The sequence below is a fragment of the Macadamia integrifolia genome, unplaced genomic scaffold (assembly GCF_013358625.1).
Source record: "Macadamia integrifolia cultivar HAES 741 unplaced genomic scaffold, SCU_Mint_v3 scaffold913, whole genome shotgun sequence".
Classification (NCBI taxonomy): domain Eukaryota; kingdom Viridiplantae; phylum Streptophyta; class Magnoliopsida; order Proteales; family Proteaceae; genus Macadamia; species Macadamia integrifolia.
Window position 1 is genome coordinate 194,561 of NW_024870581.1, and position 14,970 is coordinate 209,530.

Sequence of the window (14,970 nt, forward strand, 5' to 3'; positions counted from 1 at the left end):
AACCAAAGAATGTATACTTTATAAACTCCACAATAAAGATTCCAATGATTATGTGCTTTTTTCAACATGACTTTTCTTTTTTTTTGGATCCTATGATATCGATTATGATATCAATTACATCAAGTATAATGGTTTTGGGGCTGGGGAGATAAGGGAGACTGAGAGGGTGAAGGTGGCACTTGACCCTGGGTCTTGGCTACAAGGAGCAAAGATTTTAGCAATGCTCTCTTGATAAACTTATCATGGGACATTAGAGTTTCCCTTTAAATATATACATATAGAACATATCTAATATATGATCATAATGGTTCATGACTGTTCCTTAACATCAAAAGGTCTATAGTGTGTTTTGGATCTGTTGAGCCTAGTGTTGAAGCTCCTCCATCAATGGCACCTATGTACTGTTATTTTGTTATCTCTACATATGGTGCTTGATGTGTCTCTTCAAAGAAATGAAGTCGTGGTATGGCTATCAAATCCTATATGCTTGGTTGCAATGGGAATTAAAGGGAAGGAAAGTGAACTTTTCGTACTTAAAAAAGAAATTTATGTAACCATTGCCCCATATGATAATAACATTAACTTCAAATCATTTCATATTGTGGCCAATGGGAGAATGGTAACAAAATCCACTGGATTTCTTGGGATAGGTTATGCAAATCCAAATCTAGAGGTGGTCTTGGTCTAAAGCATCCCAAATTACAAAACATAGCTCTCTTGTCCAAGGTCACATGGAAACTTTGGAAAGAGCCGGACTCTTAGTGGGTGAGACAATTGAAAGTTATTTACCATCCAAACTCAGATTTTCTCTCTGCCAGACTTGATCATCGCCCATCCTGGGCACGGCAAAGTATTCTCCATGGGAGACAGGTGCTAAAAGATAGTTTATTATGGCTGGTAGGTTCAAGTAACAGATTTCGCATATGGGACGATAAGTGGATCCCTACATCTAAAAGGTTTTTGCTCCAACACCCTCCTCCACCAGGCTACCCTTAGGTTTTTGTCTCTGGTATCATTGACCCCCACGTCAAAGTATGGAGAGAATCTCTTCTTCAATTAATTATGGTTTTCCATACCAGATGCTCATGAGATCAGGAAAATTAAGTTGAGTCTCTTACCAAGGGAGGATTCTCAAGTTTGGAGCGGTTCAAGAAATGGGATGTTCTTAGTGAATGATGCTTATCATTTCCTTTCCAACTAAAAGGAAGAGATAGATGCTCAGAAATGTTCATCCTCCCGCTATTCTCCTACCATCCTGACCCCTCCTCATATTTGGAACTTCATTTGGGGCTGCCAAACTCTCCCAAAACTCAAATCATTCTTATGGAGAATATGTGCCGATGGCATTGCATATGCTGATGGTCTTAGAAGAAGACAAATTCCAATAGACCCTATTGCAGTCGTTGTGGAGCTGAAAATGAAACAATGGATCATATTTTTCTACATTGCCCATTTGCTAAAGCAGTATGATTTGGTTCTTCTTTATCCCACCATATTCCTAATGATGTGAATCTTCGTATCTCAGAATGGATTCAATACTGGTGTTCTCTAAGTGACCATGACAAACCTGCTACAAGGAAGAGTTTCAGCAAATGCTCCTTCATCTGTTGGGCATTGTGGCTAGCTCGCAATGATCTCCTCTTCAAGAAGTTCCAGGGTTCTCCTATAGAAGCAATCCAAAGAGCTGAAAGTTTGTATCAGGAATTCTCCAAGTCTCACTCTACTAAGGAACAACTAAGCTCCTCCCAACTCATGCTATCTCTCCTCAGCTATGTTGGATAGGCCTCCCACCAGGTCTTGTTAAAATTAATGCTGACGCATCTTTTATCAAAGGCTCATTAGCTGGTGGTGTGGGTTATCCCATAAGAGATGTTGCTGGTTCTCAAGTGTTGAATGTCTTTGATGATGTTAGAATGATGTCTGCCATTTTTTGTGAAGCTGAAGCGATTAGAGATGGTATCGTTACTGCAATTACGAGCTGTCAGTTTCGGTTTGTCGTAGAATCCAATAACCAAGAGGTTATTATGATCCTCTCTGATCCCTGTGCGAATGCCTCAATTGAAATCTCACCAATCGTTGAAGATATTAGAATGATTTTTGTAAGACCTATTGATTGCCATGTCTTTTATATTCCAAGGGTGGCTAATGGTATTGCTTACACCCTTGCCAGGAGAGGGTTGTCCATCCGGTGTAGGACAATTTGGCATCAATCCACTTGGCTCCTCTAGCTTTGCGTACCTGAAGCCTCGACTTGTAACCGGTCCTTTTCTCAATAAGATTTCTCACTACCAAAAAAAAAAATCATTTCATATTTGGTTATAAAATTTCACTTCACTTGCATCCAAAACCCTTTGTTATAATATGTAAAATTAAAATTATATGTAAAATGTCTCACTCCTGAATATGATTAAAAAAATTAAGTAGCTTATATAAACACATTGGATCACATGGGATAATGATTACAAACATTTCTTTTTAAAATATGAAAATTTTACTTCCTTTCCCTTTAAATTCCCCTTGCAACTAAATGGAGATTTTGTTGATTTTCGTTTTATACCCGTTGTGGACAACAGGGAGGCATACGTATGCCTTGGGGAAGCCTCTTCCTCATGTTTGGTGGCTGCAACCGCCACATTGTCTTGTAGATCTTTATTTATTTATTTATTTTTGGAGAAATCTCTCTCTCTCTCTCTCTCTGTGCTCTTATAAAATTTTGTCTTAAAGAAAAATCTTTCATACGATTCATATAATTTGTCAAGCTGTTACCTATTCTAATTACCTAACAATATATTCTAAAATTAGAGAGAAACTTAATCACATGCATGGTTGTTCTATTAAGAGAGATATTAAGAAATAAAAACCACTCCAAAATATAAATGGGGTATCTATTCTTCATAAACTGGTGTTACGTCTCAAGTCATGAATAAAGATGTCTTTTATAACATTTGACATAATCGTATTTATCTATATAGAATCTTTCATGTAGGGAGCATTTAGCATAGTATTGAGCTATGTGACTAGAAGAATTAGTGAAATAAACAAAGTGAAAATATGATTGTTAGGAGGGGGGGGATCAATTACCTTTGCATTTAACTCAATTTAGTGAATATTTATTTATTTTTGGGTGGGGGGAGAAAAAAAGTAATGTCAAACTATCTAGTAAAGTTTAATTTTCTATTATTTTCAATAATAATTTATTATATGATATTTGATTGGATATGTAAAGAATTTCTCTTGTACAATTGAGTTATATTCTATTGTAAAATTAATTCATGTCCATGAATATCTTAGAAAAGAAAACTAGAGACCCATAGAATTTTCAGTAAGCTAGCAAAACACTCTACACCACTCTATAACACATGATATAATTTTTTTTTTGCCTATGTCTAGAGTTTTCCCACAGAATGAAGTAATATATAAAACATTTTGAAAACCCAACAATAAATGTGTAGACGACTAGCAAATACCAACAAATATGAAAATAAAACAAGAAGTTCCGCACAACACACAAAGATTTAACGAGATTCACACATTGATGTGGTGTACTACGTCCTCGGGCGAAGAAAAATAAGTTTTACTACGTAGGAGAGAGCTAACATCCAAACAGTGGCGAGAAAACTCGCTCTGAAACCCTAGTTCGAAAAACCCCAAATTACAACTACTTGCTCAGTAAGACAATAGTACATTATATTCTCCTCCAAGTCGCAGGTCGATCCATCGGATCGTATTCAATCGGGTCGACCTCTCTACTTCCATCACAGATCTCAAGAAAAAAAAAATCTCATTTGGGTCGCCACCAAAATATGTTGAAACAGATCATTCTTTAAAATGAACCAAGAATTCAAGACAAACTTAACAACATTATATTTTGAATGGGTATAAATAAAGTTTTTACAACCATTTACTTTGACCTTCTAAGGCAAAGTAATATTTAGATGGCTAGATTCCATAACCAGGCACCTTTTTGGGATTGAAGAAGGGATTTTGACCTCTTCAATTCTTGTGATGTACATTTATGTAAGAGCCAAACAAAGGCTTGGCTTTTGAAGTTTGAACAAGATATGCCCATGCAATAGATATATGTCTACATTATAATGTAATCAAGGTAGAAGTTTGAACTAATCTAATTCATTTATCATTTTAATTTATTAAACTAGTCATTTTCTAAGAGTTTGGATCACTTACACATACGGATGTGTTTAGGGACAAATTTCATCACCTAATTGTACATAAAACATACATGTATGGCAAGTGATCCAATCTCATTTCTAGCCATTTGGGATTCTAAACTTGGGTAAATAAGAGAAAAGCCCGTATATGTTGGATCAAATGGTTTGAGTTTGGCTCTTCTATGAGTTTGGATCACCTACACATACCATTTTCATATGTATCTTTAATGTATATTGCGTCTTGCCTATACTATATGATGTCTCTTAAAATGATTTCCTCTCAGTAGAATACTCGATATTGATAATTAAATACATGTTGATATCAATACATATCAATCGATATGATGGATCTGATATCGATACCTTAATCGATGGATTGAAATTAGGGTGAAAAATGAAGAGATCAAATCATGCCGGGCATGCCTGTCTCTTTTAATGATAAGGAGATGAATGGCTGATGTGTCATTGTTTGTGGTTTGGTCACCCATAGACTTCCTAGAAGCCATGTCTTTGTCAATATAGGTTTCTTGACAAAACCCATTTATTTGTCAATCTCTTAATCTATTATTATCAACTTAATTGTTTGTTGATGTTAATATTCATGATAATGACCTGCTTGGTCATGAGTCTTCATTTTCTTCCTTTCAGACCCAAACAAGGGGAATTTTTTTTTGTCTTATATTACTTCAAAGCCACTCTGACGAGTTACAATCGCCATATCAATCTCAATGTATCCTTTACACCGATGGGCCAGCTAAAATGAAAGAAAATGAGGTCAATATTGATTACCAGATCGATCCGGTTGATACTGATATGATGGAGGATTAATCAAAAAATTGAATCAAATTGAATTCACTTTGATTCGATGCAAGATTTTTTAGGTGAAATCAAAATCCAATCATTTAATCAACAGTTTTATATATTGAAAACAAAATTATTTACTAACGATTTCGGTTTGAACGATTTAATTTTTTTTTTTTATGTTTTCTAATTTTTTTGTAAAGATGACTTTTTTATTTTTAAAAATTTTAATGAAATATATGTAAATTTAACATTGAATAACTTAAACTTACTTAAGTATATATTTATCGGCTTAATAGTTTACTTAAACAGTTTATTAATGGTTTAAATTTTAAAATCAAAATCGAACCATTTATTAAGCAGCTTCAATTTTAAAACCAAAATCGAATCATTTATCAAACGGCTTCATGGTTTTGGTGTAAACAACAATTGATTCAATTTTAGTAAATGGTTTCTATTTCAAATTCACATCCTCACACGTAATGAGATGTGGTGTCAATCGAGTTTACTAACTGCCAATGCCAAGTTTAAGGATGTACATCTCCAGAACCGTTTATTAATGAGTGGGATGGTTCCAAATCTTAATTAGTTTCATGCATTGTAACAATCTCCAAAATTCCAAATGTTTTACTTAGAAGATATAAATAATCAAATATTTATTCTTTAGCATACAAATAATTAAGAGCGAAAGAACCCTGTTCTGCTACTGCAGAAAACACTAGCATGCGGGATCAATGAAAAGGCGGGTGCCAATATCTTCAGGGCCCAGGGCACGAGGGTAGTGTCATCTTCTCGTGCATTCTATTTTTTGGCATTTTCTGCACCGGTAGGACAAGGTTTTTTTTTTTTCTTTCCAATAATTAGATATTCTTTCACAAGCATACAAATAACCAAATTTCCATCTATAAGGAAACAAATAAAATATGAGGCAAAATAATTCCAAAGAAAAATCTGCATTACTAAACATATCAATATATACAAATCAACATTCCAATATCATTTTTCATATAAAGAGAGCAAAGTACCCTGTTAGCATTCTCCACGCCTAGGCACATGAGGCAGGCTGTGAAAAGACACCCTTTTCCATAACAGCTAACCCCATGCGTCTGGGCATGGAAGAATGCAAGCAGATAAGGCTCTCGTACCCATAAAAAAAATAATAATAAAAAAAAATCATTCCATATCATTCAAATGAACATCTTTTTTACATGATTATATGCCTTTTAAGCTTTAACCAAATTCAAGCAGTTTCAGTTTCAGTTTCAGTTTCAGTTTCAGTTTCCAACTGGTTCTAAATTGGTCTCTCATTTTTAAAACCAATGAGAAACCAGTCTCATTGATGATACCTAATTCTACCCGATGTGCTCCGTACGAGACATTTGCAGCCTAAACCATGTTGACTTGATTGACTCAAAAAACTTGATCGGGAACGTATCGTATGGTAATATTTTCATGAATCTATCTCTAATCCTCTTATAAAAAGACATCTTTACCTTTTATTTGAGGGATAAGAGAGACACAGATAGAGCTCTCCAAGAGGGAGAACCACTTCCCGTATATATGTTCCCCTTATGATCAATAGCATTAAGGCCGTGCAAATAAAGAGATTTCCATCGACAAGCATTTCCTTTTCCCATGTGCCAATTCTAACATGAGCATGTGAGCCCATGTTACTACTTACCAAGAAGAGACTAACCACCTTCTAGGCTTTTCAACCCCAAAAAACACGAAAAAACAACAAATTCAAAGAGGCTATTCACAGATTCACAATTAAGGGTTCTAGCAACATTGGGTTGATTCTTGACCAGACATACCTAAAGGCCTTGATTGTTTAAAAGGCCAAAAAGGGTAAGACATTGAGATTGGTGGGACCATATATGATGGGATAGGGGAATAGAAAAGAAAAGGATGGATTTTTGGGCCCCACTTTAATAAAATAGTAAGTTTCTACATTTTCCTCTTTCTTTCTTCTTTTTCACGGAAACATCTGACAAAATCATCGCCGTTGCATCTTGTCTCCGTGGAAAAAAATCGTCTGTAATTCCGATCTCGTACAATTTCGTAAAATATCACTTTCAGGGGGTGACACGTGTATTGATAGTAATGCAATGGTCAAGATCTGATTTAAATGTCTTTTCATTGATTTAATGTTTTATTAATTGTACCAGATCTGAACTATTGTATTAGTATCAATACACGTGTCGCCGCCTGAAAGTGGTATTGCATAGAATTATACGAGATCGAAATTGTAAACGATTTCAACCCTGTCTCCGTCCATCCACCACCGTTGCCTCCTTCGTTCGTCGACTATGTAGTATGTTCTGCCCCATCTATTGCCGCTGGGTTATTTTGGGTATTTGTAAAATCACCGTTGCACTTTACCTCCGCCCTTCCAGGCTTCCACGACCTTTGCAACGTGCCTCCATCCCATAAACTGCCGCTGTGACACGCCTCTGCCGGTCTGCCCCAAGTCATAGCTATTGGTGCCTTCCACACGGAAGACTTAAAAGGCTTCGAGATCGGAAGATTTCCCCGGATCCGGGCTTGTACATGTTACCATCATATGCCCATTCAAACATATGCAAGCGTTGTACCAAAAAAAAAAAAAATGATGAATCAATAGTGGATATGGTATTAGACCAGGGATAACACCTATATGGATACATATTGACATCACCAAAGTTATTATGAATTAAGTAATAGTAAACATTTTTGATTGTCCTCTATCTTAATCCTAAAATTATTTTAAGATAAGGAAAGGATATGAGACATGTAGCAATTTTTTAACCAAGTGACTCTCTATATAATATATATGGATGAAGCTTATTAGTTATGATTAATGTTAATAAGTACTGACTGATATATCAATAATCACCTCATCTATAAGACACTAAATAGAGGGAAACCTTGGGAATACACTAGGACAAGTCACTATGGATTGGTTAGGATATTATTCTCCATGTAGACACAGATTAAGGGCTCCTCATGAATCAATTAACACTCACGGGTAGTTACAGATCAGTTTCAACATGGGAAGAATATTCTTAATCCTCTATAAATAGTAAATCAATATTCATGTAAAGAGATCCAATGTCAGGTTCTTCTTCGTCTCTATTCTTCTCTCCCCAAATTATCATTTGTTGTTCGACATACTCACTAAGACATTGGAAAGTCCCTCCGGAGCTAGTCTTCATACATCTCTTTTGCTTACTCTTACCTCTCTCATCCAAGTAACATTAACCACTAAATCTTATTTATGAATTCCTATTATATAGATATGAAATAATAAGATGAAATTTTTATTAAAAAAATAATAAGATAAAAAGAAAATTGAAATTAATAATGTTAGAAATTTAATTAACTTTAAATAAGACAAAAATAATGATGAAACCGATAATAACATTGATGATCGATGTAAGAAAAATTGAAATCTTTCATGATAAAACAAAAGTAATGAAGGAACGGATGACAGATTAATTTTTTCGTCTTTTCCACATATCTTGTTTTCTTGCCAAACAAACACCTCATAAGGTACAAAGGGTAAGCTTTGACGGTTTGAACTAGGCTCCGGTCCAACACCACTGGAGTATACCACGGGTTTGTTAAACTACTGACACCGTAAATTACAAGGCTTGCAAGGCTGGGAGGTGGAGGAGCTTTACAGTTGCAGAGGGAGCACCGCAGCAGTCATGGCCATGGATGCGAGCTACGGTGAAGAATTCGCTGTGGGTTGCCTCATCGCCGTTAAAACCGCATTGGGAGACGAGTTCGAGGGCCAAATCATCACCTTTGACAGACTTTCCAACATTCTAGTCCTTCATATCCTTTGCTCTGGTAGTCTCTACTGCAAAACCTATAAAAAAAATACTCTTCACCTGTGTATTTATTTGGTCTTTCGGTTAGATATGCTTGAATTCCTTAACGTAGTTTGATCAGCACAAGAAGGCTCGAAAACGGGTCCTTGTCGAAATATTCGACTTTTGCAGGCCAACTATATAAAAGAATTCACCATACTGGGTCAAGCTGAGGATCCTCTTGATCCCAAGAAATGTCACCTTGATCTTGCTAGTCTTCAAGCTAGGGAGGATGCTGCTATAAGGTGCATCGGATTTGAAGAATATTGTAACTTGGATGCTAGTTTTGGTTTATTTATTGCTTTTTCCCCAATAAATCTGGAAGGTGAATTGCAGGCAAGCAGAGATGGAGGCTGAGAGAATTGGGGTTGGGGTTACAAGCGAGGCTCAGAGAATCTTTGATGCATTGTCTAAGACGTAAGTGTGCTGTCCTTTCCTGACATATCTCAATCTTATGGAACTTTATTTTGCGCCTTGTTCATCAAAGTGCAAGCCCTTCTGAATTCTGATTCCAATAGTCCCCTTCAGTCCTTAGGTTTAAGCTATCCAATTACGTTATACCAACATCACCTCCCACGAGGAAAAAAAAATTATATATAACATAAATTAAAAGGAAAAGAAAACAGACACAAAGAATAATGTGGTAGTGAAACGACGATTTTGAATACCTTGCTAAATGCTCATTGTTGTTAGGACTGTATATGCCTAGTTGCAGTATGCAGTGCATCAACATGAACAATTAGTTACCAAGATCTTTGTTTTTCCTCCTCCCCCGGTGGGTTTTCCAGTGATCCATTTCCGTATCTCATGAGGCTGGGTAACCTATAGCATTGGGTGGTATTTAAAAATTCATCAAGTTGCTCTGTAGGTAATAGGCATATGAGGTAATGTTGTGATGGTCTGATGGGATGATATCTCACCCAGATGTCTAGTCTATTTGTCTGAATTGTGTCCATGATTCATTAGCCTTTTAAAGGTAGATGTTTGGTGAACTTCTATTGGACTACCATAAACAACGACAACAACAACTCAGCCTTATCCTAACTAAATGGGGTTGGCTACATGGATCCTTGCCCTCCAATCAGCTCCATTTGATGTCATACTTTATACAAGGCCTAAGCTATGCATGTCTTTCCTCAACACTTCTCATAAGGTTATTTGAGGTCTGCCCCTAGCTCTTTTAGATCATTCAATCTGAATTAAATCACTCCTCCATAATGGAGCATTCAAAGGCCTCTGTTGAACATAGCCATGCCACCTCAAAGGCTCAAACAACTTTCTCATAGCTTATCATGTATCAGAGCTATTCTCATAACAACTCTGATGAGATCATTCCTTACTTTATCCTTCCTTGTTTTACCAATCATCCATCTCAACATTCTCATCTCTACGGCATTGGGTTTATCTACATGATGCTCCTTAACTGCCCAACATTCCGCAAACTTATATTGAACTACTGAGTAGTCAAAATTGTCCTGGATGTGGTGGGCTACTAGTACTTGATTGACTTGCCCCATTGCCATCCCTATTCCCTACATGTATCATGGTCTTACTCCGATGCTTGTTTGCCTGTAAAGTTCAATGCACCAAATGTTTGTAAGCATTATCAAGAACTCATTGACATGGGTAAGAATTGCTGCAACTGCATTATAAGTGACAGGTTTATAACTATTCTCCTCACCCTGTGCCACACATGCTTCAGTGCCTTTTGCTGCATTATGTTTAGCCCATCTGCTTTCTGTTGATAATTTTTTTGTTGGCAGTGCTTAGTGCTTCAAATTATCCCTTTCTTCACAATAGCAAGAATCATTGATTTGGTACAACTACTACAGAGAATTCTTTTCATCTTTTGACCCTTGACCCTTGACCCTTGACCCTTGACCCTTGACCCATGTCCTCTGCATGTGTCATGATCGTGATCTGAATTTTTTTTTTTTGTGTATAAGGGTCCACACACAAATATATGCTGGCATTAGCAAGAATTCATTGAAATGAGTAAAAAAATTCTGGATTATGAGCGAAAGGTTTATATTTCTGCCTCTCACCATATGCCACTCGTTTTTTAGTGCCTTTTCCATTTTCTGTTTTCTCCTTTATCAATCTGCTGCCTGTTGATAGTTATTTTGTTGGCTGTGCGGTGCTTAGTGCTTCAAGTCATCTCTTTCTTTGAAATAACAAGAATATTTATATGATTGATTTGTTAAGAAAATACTTGAGAGCATTTAATTTTACTCTTTTCACCCTTTTATGACCCATTTACTCTATCTATACTTTCTTCCTCACAAGCTTCTTGCTCTATGAACAATCTGTTAAGAATCTGTTAAGCTTTAAGTCTAGATGTTACTGCATTAAGATCTCACAACTTTACTTCATTATAAACCATTGATTTTCTCACAGATTGAGTTATTTCTGATGCCAAAAGTATGTAGAGGTAACAATAACCGTGAAATATTCTATACGATATTATCTTAAAAGTGACATCATATCCTTTCTTTCAAATGCGTCTATTCTTGTTGAGTGATCCCTGTACTCTGATCAGGCTTCCAGTTCACTGGGACAAGACTGTCATTGTGGTGATGAATGAAGTCCGTGTTTGTAGTCCATATCTTCCTGAAAATGTAGCTGGTGGAACCCCTGCTGCCAATGAGAGGGTGAAGAAAGTGGTAATGCATATTGATAGTTGAGTAATGCTGCATTTTTGTTTCTCCTTTTCATTTTTAAATGCATTTCTGCTGTTAGGTGGAGATTTTAGCTTATTGTTTTTTCAGCTAGAGTTTGAGAGGAAGAGGTTGCAAGCTCGTGGACCAAGCTAGTGATAGATTGTCAGTTCCATCATGTAGCTGCTGGGGGGGGGGGGAGACACCATATGCTAATACCCATTTAGTGCAATCATTGGTGCATTGAGGTATGTCCCATGGTGGCTGGCTGTTTAGCTTGTAAACAGGTTCTGTTCGAGGACGGCAAAGACACCAGAAGAGTGACTTCTATTCACACGCTATTTAACTTTGTACTTTATACAGGTCAAGTAAATGTGAAAGTTAACATTTGAAGTTGAATTTTGAAGCCCTTTCTTATTGGAGTTTGTTTTACTTCTTCTAGCCAGTATTTTGATTTTCCTAGTGGTTTTTTCTTTGACTTGCCAATGGGTTAACAATGAGGCCATTGTCTAGGTCTACAAGAGGTTTTGGATGAAAAGTTTACTGTGATACATCCTTATATAGGTGAGGAATGGATGATGTTGTGTGTATGTTGCGGAGTGCAACTAATGGGATAATTAATTAGCCAACAACCACTAGGTTGACTATCCAACCCACAACAGGACCTGTGACTTGCGGCTAGAAAGCTATCACCAAACAGAACTCCCCAATCTAGGGTTTAGAATTACCCAAAAGTCAGTCCAGTTACTAACCCTCATAACAAGATGGAAATCCAACGGCTATAGAAACTAGCACTCAGATGAAACAACTCCATACCTCAGTTCAGCAATGCATGAAATTAGTAACTAGGAGCTATGTTTAGGAGATAAGAGTATCTAACAATCAGCAGGTCAGAAAACCTCCAAAGTACTGTTGAGTTTTTCTCTGATGGCAGTGCTTAATCTCCCAAAGTATTGCTCTGATCTGATGGACTGATGGAAGATCGAATGTAATCCAACATTAAAGCAACAGAAAATCAGAACAGGGGTGCTGCAGGGATGTTCAACCACTGGAAGTCTGATGATTTTCACTAGATGATGTAAGGCTAGGTAGGAACTACCCAACCCCAGTTAGGATCTCACAAGTTCAAATCTGAAATCAGATTTCGAACAAAAGTCCAAATCTGGCTAAAATAGGAGGAGGAAGCCTGCGGTCAGCTGTAGGAGTCTCTAATTTTTTTGCATCCTAGGATATCATTTGCAGTGGACTGTCATGCCATTTGGCCTAAAGACTGCCTCTTCTCTTTTCCAAAAGGCTATGATGAAGCTCTATGCCCTTATCCAGGAAAATGTTCTAATTTACATTGATGACATCTTTCTCTTCTCAAAGACAGCTGAAGAACACTGCCAGCTCCTCCGATGGTTCTATACAATCACTAAGCAGTTCGGTGTCATGCTTTTTCCCACAAAGATGCAACTGGCTATTCCTACTGTTTAACGTTGCTTAGAGGATTTAAAGGGGGCCAAATTTGATTGAATGCTCCCCTTGTGGTGCTAAACAAACCCTCAAAAAAATGAGACAATTCCGATAGTTGAATTGAGAGTTATGTTGTCGACAAGAATTAGGAAACTTTTGACCACTCTTCACTCTTCAGAAACTAGGGTTCCTGGCATCGGATGATCCTCAAAATTGGAATGAAGATCATTTATAACCTGTCTAGGTATCCTTCAATAGATGAGCTTGAGTTGCTGGCTGGTTTTGGACATCTGGACTTCGATCCAAGTTTCCAAAACCCTGACAATGGCTGCAATCGATTTTGATCCCCTTGGCTGTGCTTAAATTGATCTGTAGACTGAACGTCAGATCTTCAAATAACTCTCAAACATTCTCTCACAAAGGCTAAAACAGAAAATAAGAAAGAAGAAAAGAGAAACCAATGGAGGGTTGAGAAGGAGGAAGTAAAAAGATTGGTTTTGGGCATCGCATTATTCTCAACCTGAGGTTTAGGCATCTCACCTAGGGCCTCTCACCCAACTGCATCCCACAGCAGAACAACATTAGCCATCTCTAAATCATTCTTCATTAACTTCTTAAATTGATTACAACAGCTCCTCTTTATTGGAGTGAGTTCAGCTTACAAAACAAGAAGGTAAATAAAAAGGGAAACTAACATATGAATAGAAACTAACTAAATTCTCCTAAATAAGCTGCTTTTTAACGAAGAAAATCTGAAAATAGAAACTCCTAACTAGCAAAATAGCTACTAACAACCATATTTGACTTGGCAATCAAGCCAATGCTAAAATGGAATCATAATCCTAAGCCATATTGCTGAAATCAATGGCTGCTGCTGCACTCCTCATTGAAGCTTCTACTTTCTAATTTGTGGGACAGCTGACTGGCCTTCTAGAAGCTCCACTTGAGGTCAAAACTGAAGGGGTACTGTTCATGTGAACAGTAACTAGTGACCAGTGTTTTTTGGTTTTTGGGGCTGGCTTGATGCGACCAAGGTGGGGGCTAACTCAGGAACAGAACTGAACCATGATCTGGTCATCTCGAGCCCTCCTCTTGACAGCCCTATTTACATCACTAGATTTAATCTCAGCACCAACCAGCAGCATATGAACAGGATTCCAACAGTATATTAAGGTATTAACAGCATAAGAAACTGAAATAATATTGAAAGAGAGAAGCAGTCAAAATAGAAGAACAACAACAACACTAGAGCTGTAACTGAGTCTCACAACACCGGTTTCACACAGTGTTGCAGCAGCAATACGTTTTCTCTCAAGAAAAAATTGTGCGCTCTATTCTGTCCTTCTTATTAAATTAAGTTGTCACTGTTACAAGAATAGAAGTAATCTAAATAGAAAGTAACATGTGGCTATAACAGAAACACTTTAAAGTAGAAACAAATAATAAAAGATCAACTAATAACTTCCTGTGAAAGACAAAAATCGTGCGCTCTATTCTACTCATTAATTGGCCTAGAACTTGAAACATAAGCTACTTAAACTGCTGGGCTTGAAGGCTGGCCCTATGGTGCTTTAAAGATGGCTGCAACTGGCTGTCTCTTCTTCCTACGAATGTACCACTGCTTCAACCTTCAGCAACAGCCTAATGTTTAGCAAAAATTGAAAATTTAAACTCCACAATGATATCTTTTCAAAAGGTCCTCACCCTTTTGTACTATGCCATGATAGACTGAGGGTTGTAATAACCCAACTATTAATCCTGGTTGGACCTTTATTGTCTCATTGCTAAAGGTTGAAGATAGAGGGTGAGCCTGGGTGCAATCAAGGTTCTAAATCTTGGGTTTTGAGCTGGTTGAAACCGAAATATAGGTCAAAGCCTGCGAAATTTTGGGGAAACCATGTACTTTTCCTGGACTGTGTGGAAACCTTGGTTTCAACCAAATTTTTTTTTTGTTATTTGTTTTTTTTTTACAGCCTATTTTTGACCTTTTAAAGCTAATCCATGAATTATTTTTACAAAAAGACCACCCAAAAT

The 14,970-nt window shown here is 37.0% G+C and overlaps 1 protein-coding gene across 4 annotated transcripts; it reads left to right on the plus strand.

Annotated features, from left to right (window-relative positions):
* The first annotated feature begins 8,518 nt into the window (after positions 1-8,518).
* Positions 8,519-11,913, plus strand: LOC122070427 (protein LSM12 homolog). Of its 4 annotated transcripts, none has more exons than XM_042634569.1 (5): positions 8,519-8,789; positions 8,910-9,069; positions 9,161-9,241; positions 11,364-11,487; positions 11,597-11,913. In XM_042634569.1, the coding sequence occupies exons 1-5, from the start codon at positions 8,660-8,662 to the stop codon at positions 11,726-11,728; spliced, it is 627 nt and encodes a 208-aa protein (XP_042490503.1). In that variant the 5' UTR covers positions 8,519-8,659; the 3' UTR covers positions 11,729-11,913. The 4 variants fall into 4 exon arrangements, with proteins under 4 accessions (XP_042490503.1, XP_042490504.1, XP_042490505.1 ...); XM_042634570.1 differs by having other exon boundaries at positions 8,520-8,789; positions 11,364-11,503; XM_042634571.1 differs by having other exon boundaries at positions 8,521-8,789; positions 11,593-11,913.
* Positions 11,914-14,970: the final 3,057 nt, after the last annotated feature.

Bases quoted from the DNA above. Each gene is read 5' to 3' on its own strand.
- LOC122070427 (XM_042634569.1), top strand. From the start codon at position 8,660: ATGGCCATGGATGCGAGCTACGGTGAAGAATTCGCTGTGGGTTGCCTC. The intron at 9,070-9,160 runs GTGCATCGGATT...GGTGAATTGCAG, and splicing joins AGGGAGGATGCTGCTATAAG to GCAAGCAGAGATGGAGGCTG. The intron at 11,488-11,596 runs GTAATGCATATT...TTTTTCAGCTAG, and splicing joins ATGAGAGGGTGAAGAAAGTG to AGTTTGAGAGGAAGAGGTTG.